The sequence below is a fragment of the Phaethon lepturus genome, unplaced genomic scaffold, assembly GCF_000687285.1.
Source record: "Phaethon lepturus isolate BGI_N335 unplaced genomic scaffold, ASM68728v1 scaffold1624, whole genome shotgun sequence".
NCBI lineage: Eukaryota > Metazoa > Chordata > Aves > Phaethontiformes > Phaethontidae > Phaethon > Phaethon lepturus.
In genome coordinates this window covers 41,013-47,993 of record NW_010535258.1, presented here as the reverse complement: position 1 = coordinate 47,993, position 6,981 = coordinate 41,013, and the positions used below count along the sequence as shown (strand labels likewise).

The 6,981-nt window shown below is 35.5% G+C and overlaps 1 protein-coding gene across 1 annotated transcript in view; it reads right to left on the bottom strand.

Annotated features, from left to right (window-relative positions):
- The window catches only part of TTLL7 (tubulin tyrosine ligase-like family, member 7), a 53,693-nt gene that overhangs the window by 25,468 nt on the left and 21,244 nt on the right, over positions 1-6,981 (bottom strand). Inside the window, exons 9-11 of the mRNA XM_010285737.1 lie at positions 2,649-2,743; positions 1,839-1,986; positions 1,684-1,757 (exon numbers count right to left, since the gene is read on the bottom strand). Coding sequence (XP_010284039.1) covers positions 1,684-1,757; positions 1,839-1,986; positions 2,649-2,743 — 317 coding nt within the window. The remainder of the gene's footprint in view (positions 1-1,683; positions 1,758-1,838; positions 1,987-2,648; positions 2,744-6,981) is intronic.

Below are 6,981 nucleotides of genomic sequence, written 5' to 3'. Positions count from 1 at the left end.
CTGAAAAAGTGCCACAGAACAATACTTTATAGAAAGGATATTAATTTTAATATATGTAGAAATATCCTGCAGCTAAAGACCAGTTCAAAGTCATATATATCCTTCTCAGTTCCTCATGAATTCACAAATGCTTGAAAGCACGACTCCTACTTTGACCACCCCAGGACGCCTTCCATGATTCTATGGCAATGCCTGGCGGAAGTTAGTCCTGTTCTGCAGGAGAACATCACAAGGAGAAAATACCACATAACGCTCAGTTAAAATTTCTCTGCATCTTTAGCCAAGATTCCTTTACTTCTCAGGCTCTCCTGATTCTTCAGCCTTTTTGCAAACACATGGTATGAAAACACAAAGCTGTTCTGCCCTTTTACATGTGCACATTCCTCATTTTCCTGAGGAAAAAAAGTATTTTTGTATTTTTATTGATTTACATTAATGAAAAATCTAAATAAAAAGAACGTTTGGTTCATTTTCAGTCAAGAACTGAATAAGCAACATAAAACGTGATCAGTTAAAAAGTTAGAGTTTAAAGTTATCAAAAAAGCAAAATATATTAAAGCATCATGATGTTTCTCTTTCTTATAGCCTAAGCAGCATGAAAATAACTACTTCACTGTGGGGTTTTTTTGATGTACTAGTTCAGCTCCACATATGTCAAGAATTTACATATTATATTATACATAATATCTGCAATTAAAATTGGGAATGTTACAAAGAAAGACTTTTTGTAAGCAAAATGTTAATTTCACAGAAACATCTATCTGTAAATGAGAACTTTAATGGGAATTATAAAGCATCTGCTCAAAAAAGCGGAGCTGAAGAAGAGCAGTAAAGGCATTCTGACTAATTCAGAACAAAAGATGTGAACTCAGACCTCCCATATCCTGGATGAATGTTATAAGGAGTGGGCAAATACTCCCGTCATCTCTTCCTAGCCGTACTCTGCTCCCTTTCACCAAATACTCATAGACCTTGCTTTCACTTCTCATTGAAGAAAATATCAAGAAATAATACTAGTATAATAATAATAATAATAATAACAACAACAACATCATCATAAAAAAAATTCTTGTTTTCTGGCCAATGCCTATTATAAACAACAAGTTAAAGCTTCCTTTTGAACGTATTTTACGAAGAAATCTGAAGATACTTACGTTTAAGCCTACTAAGATCCAAAATCAAAGTGCAGAAATATTAATATAGTATTTCGAATGTCATTCTATTAAAAATTATTGAAGCATCAATAAAGTTTCTGAACTTCTGGCAAGCCTCATAGATAACATTCAGATTTGATCACAGCCCTATACTGCCCCCGCCCGAGATAAGAATCATCGTACGTGATTATAGAACAGATCCATAATGAGAGTCCTGGTTCTCGGTACACTGTATGTAAACAATCATGTCTTTCAAGCAGATGTCTTGGACAAACACTAGAGTGAATGATGTATATATAAATACCCAAGTGTGTGCAAAAATTTGGAATCAAAAAAAGAACCATCTGAAAAAAATAACTTTATTACCTATATATTTTTTATATATTTACACTTTACATATATTACATGTATATATTTCCTATAAATGCCTACCTATTTTTGGCAGAAAATTATCGTCTACCACAGTTATTTCCATTATTCGTAAAGAATGCATTGAGTACTTCCTACTAGTACAGCCAAAAATAGTTACCTGTAGTTCCCCATGTGTCTATTTTCATGCTCCTCTTTGGAAATCTGTTTACGTACTTGTGCAAGTCTTTCCTTCTACAAATCAAGAAAAGACGACAATTAAAACAAAGAGAACATAAGCCATGGGCAGGAAACAGCTTATTTTTTCCTTCCTACCAGTTCTTCTTTTCTCCTTTCCAGTGTGTGGCGCTGCTTCTCCCAGTCTGAGGAACCTGGCAATAGTTTTTTCATTGAACCTTGACCATACAGTCTTTTTTGAGCCTCAGCCTTCTGTTGAGCTAAATTTCTCCTTTTATCACTTGTTCTGAAACACAGATGATATTAAGATATGTCAATCTAATGCAGCTGAGATGCACTTTCATCTCAAGTATATCATCTGTATTTTCCAGTCAGTCGTGTGTGGTTTATGATGAAAGGTTACAACTGAAACATTCATTAAGAATTTTTTTAAAATATTAACTTTGAAGGCTACAGTATTTTCACATTCTAAGGTGTACTCCAATGACTCAGTACTATAATCTAATGTACAAACATGGTTGTATCTATTTTCCTGAAGTGTAGATTTTTTCCAACACATCTTAACTACAAAGTTTTCCTGTAGAGGGGCATGGCTTCTGATTGTGTGTGAAACTATCGTCAAAGCAAATTTCCTGTGCAGCCATATGCCCATAACTGCACTTATAGCCGCACTTTGAGACCTGTGTGAAAAATAATTTTTTAAGAAAGTACAAAAATTACTATTACCACTCATTTATTGCAAGCACATGAGCAAGAAGAGAAATTAAGTTTTGGTTAATTTCAATAGCAAAACTGACAGCAAGGGAAGCATTTACATTTTGAAAATATGAAGGTGGAAAAAAAGTCTTAATTTTCTCCTAGTCCAGTTCAAATTTAAAAAACAAACAAACAAACAACAATCAAAGCAACAGGAAGAAAGCCAGACTGAAGAAAAGAGGACAAGTTTACCGTATGTTGAGAAGCTTCAATGCATTTAGCAGAACGCCTTTTTTTACATCATAGTCTATTTTTTGATCAGTTCCAAAGCTTGGGGCACGATTAATCTGAAAAAAACAAGATACAGAAGATTCAGGAATGTTCAGGTTCAGTGGGAACACATCTATTGTAACAGGCTTTGGAGAAACTATTCTTTCAAATATAGCAGAGATTAAGAGAATACATGCTGAAAAGCTCATTTCCATTTGTATTTTTTAAAATGTAGAGCACTGAGTATCACAGGTAGTGGGAGACAAGAGATGTACCTTTCAGCCACCAAGTCTTCCAGACACTTACAAAGAACACCATTCAAGCACTATCACTATGAATCCAGTCTAATCTATTATTGGTTGCTGCAACCAGAAAATTTACTATGCAATGTTCTATTAAGCACGTTATAACATCCTGTGTGCTATGCTATGACAGTCCAGCACAGGAGGAGTTAAACTCTTTCCTAGTTCCCAGTCTAAAAGCAACTCTGAATACTTCTCTAAAAAGTAACAACTATATAAGGACAGAAAGAGGCTCTAATTGAAGGTCTTCTCAAGTATATTTAAGTAGCTATTCAGATACACTTTACAGCAACACCTAGAGATCTAAGTTATTAAATCAGTACATAGTGTGAAAACATAAAATAATTAACAGCCTCAGTAACAAAAAGCTTATAAGCTCAGTACAAGGTAAGAGATTTAAAATGTTACCAGAAATATGGAAGAATAAGGGAAATGTAACTGGGAACAGTAAGATTAAATCATGCACTTAAGAGCCAGGAGTCCCAACCACTGCCAAGCTTTGGAGCCCCTGTGGAAGAACATCAGCTTTTGGAAAGCTTTGGGGAGGGATAATGAGGTAGCTGCATCAACATTTCTAGGAACACCAGGGTGGTATAAAAATTTATACATGAAGAATGGGTGCTAATGAGAGGCAGGAATCTCACCTTGATAGTGAATGAGCAGTGCTGGTTACAGAAGGGACAGATACTAAAGAGCTTCAGAAGTGAACACTAATACCTTGTGCCCCATGCAAATAAGAAGTGGGATACAGTTAGTATGTTCAAAGCAGAGGGCAAAAGCAGTTCATGAAAATTGTGTTTTAACACTTCAGATAAATTCGAGCATCTTAGAGCCTCTACAGTTGTGGGACAGAACTATTCCAGATCGTGAGCCACCAACTGTCCTGTTGCTGAGTCTCAGGTGCCCCATCACTTACGCTTATAGCCGAAGGGCACCTTTTGGCTTTGAGAATTAGCTTGTTTGCTGGCTTTGCAGACGGGCTGGCAAAGTGAGTAATGAGATCTGATGCGGAAAGAAAAATCACGAAAATCCAGCACATATAACGTAAAAGTGTATACATATTCTTTTTTGGAAGACTTTCATTCGAGTATTTAATTGAACAACCTCCTTAGACTGACCCACTCAGCTCCTATCACATCACAAAGGCTAATTTTTTTTTTCTATACTGTGACAGTACAAGCATTTATTGACATTCATTTTTTTAAAAATGTGAATTCTCCACTTTCAGCTAAGCAAACATGTAAACATTCAGAGAAACAAGCACAAGGATTAAAACCCAGTTCTCCAGCACTTAATTGGGGAATACTGTTAGTTGACAAGACTACAGACACACTGCATCTCATTTTCAACATGAAGTTTAAACAAAACACTTTAACTAGAGCTGCACTGGTTAAATACAGCTGATAACTGAAATAAGTTGGAAATATTCTGATTTTGAGAGATCATATTGTCTAATTCAGGAAGGATTTATGTATCTTTAAAAACATACACATGAAGATCCAATATGGAGCCTTATACTTCAGTACAACAAATACATAAGTACACAAAAAGCTCACTGGACTGAAGACAGAAACATAAAATTCCTTTTTCAGGAAAAATGTTAGGTCTTGAACAAAATTATATTCTGTACCATGCATTGAATTTTTTTACCCCGTATGAACGTGTAGCAACAATATCCTACTTTGAAATAATGTTTTTGCACGCATTAAAAGCAGACAGAAATATATTTATTAAAACTTCTGACAAATTAATTTCTAATTTTTTTATATACGCCAAATCCTTAAAAACGGTGAGACTGCAGTTAGATATAAGGACTTATTTGGAAAATGTATAATGCTATGTTGGTCCAATACTGAATCCCTAAAGATGCACAGACACATGCTTACACAGCATTGAAGCACCCAGCTTGAGAGCATAAAAAAGTGCACACTGGTGTATTTATATTTGGTCTAGGTACTTGCTAGATTTAGAGCAATTTGAAGTATAATATTGGGCATAAATTCTGCATTAATAAAAATGTTATAAATATGTGTTACTTACATAAGCACCAGTGAGAATTAACACCATGAAAAGTGTAAAATAATTTAAGTAACAGCTTCTGTCCTACAGGGTAAATTTTGCCAAAAAACTACAACTGGCACTTCTGAACAAACAAAACCTTACTGAATGTGTTTATTAAGTAGAAAATTAAAGTGGGGTTAGGAAAGATGTAAGAAGGCATTTGAAATGCTATTATGAAGCAAAATGCTATTGTGAGACATTACACAATGACTCCACACGAAGGTTCCTGTCACTTTAACGTAGTCATTTAAGAGGCTGAAAAAATACAGCATTCGTAGTTAAAACTGGAGCACTGCTGTATCTCCCTCATCCTCAATTTTTTTGGCATACCATTCATGACTAATATTTGAGATCCCAATCCTACTGCAACCTCAGCCCTGGAGAGTAACCAGAGGGGCAGTAATAACAATGATCCAGTTCTGGATGGCTATTGCAAACTTGGCTTGAGGCAATATGTTTCAGGCAGCAGTAGATGCAGGTCCAGTACAAATAAAATCCGACCAACCGGGTACTTCAGTAAGTTAATGCATAGAAAGCAGCTGTGAATTTAAAATTCATTAGCTATTCCATACTGCCTATGTGTACACTTGAACTGCTTCTTGATTTAGTATGACTGTGTGCAAGGATGCTTCACTAAGCATCCTTTAAGCATTAAGAGGGTTAAACCCTCTTCATCTGTTCCACGCATCTCCCTTCTCACAATGGAAACTTCAAGAAGTAGTCTTGACAGCTGACCTTAAATATCAGCTAAAAGGTTTACTTATCGCTAAGTGTAGATGGAGTTATGGGAGCTATAAAAATGGGGAATATCTTCATCCAGCATTGCTACCCAAAACGTCATAACCCCAACCCACTGCGTAAGTCTCTGACGTGCAAAACCACCCATACTCTTGATGTAAATCTGCAAAAAACATAGTAAGTCACAAAACAAAGGGTTTAAGCCACAAATAACATTTTTAGAGCAGAAAAAAACCTCTTCAATGCCAGAAAAAAAAAAAATTCAAGCAGCAGATAATCTAATCTCCAAAGCATACAGATAATATGCTCCCTGCAAAGAGAACAACTAACTAGATGGGCTACCACAAAATTTTACAGTCTCACCACAGAATACCTTTTCAAGGCTCCACTCAGTTGTTCTCAGAGGTAACTAATGCCTTTTTCTTTAACAGTGTCTTCATGTTATAGACTACCTGGGACCTCACTCAAAGGAATAAGACACGTACGTGTTTGATCTAGCTGAATACCTTCCACAATCAGCACTAGCAGCTATCTAGTTGAATCTACTCATGAGCTATGGCAGTGTCGTGCATTAAGTTTCTGTGGATAAACTATGTTCAAAACTCCAAATTTTCTAATCTGTTCCATAGAGCAATGCATAGAGGAGAAAAAAACGCTTAATAAACAAATACAGTATTCCTCTCTATAGACTTCTGGGCATAATGTTTCTCACATGTATTATTTTTAAAATATCAGTTTTATCTCCCAAATACCTATTTTACCAGTGATGATACTTTAGCTTCTTTACTTTCTATGACTTTTTAATAGCTATGGAACTGAATTGTCCACATAAGTTTTTAATTCCTCCAACTGAAATCTTCAGTTTTGGTTTCATAATTAAAATTTCACTGAAAATTTCACTGAAAAAGCACATACAATTAATCTAACTGCTTGTAAACACAGTAGTTGTGTAGCTCGGTGTATTTCATAATTACATACTTGTCAGTAAAGGACGTCATATCTGTAATGCTTAAATTAAGCAGCATAAGTTGAAGCACCTCCTGCGAAGGCTCCCATCCAGAGTTACATTTGCAAAGGATTCTGATTTTACAAAAATTAAACTCTGTAAATGCGTATACACAATTTTCTTCTTCACCAAGACATGGGATAAATTTCAGCCCGACATTTCACCTCTTTACCAAAACAGTCATAAAGCATATTCTCAGCTCCCACTG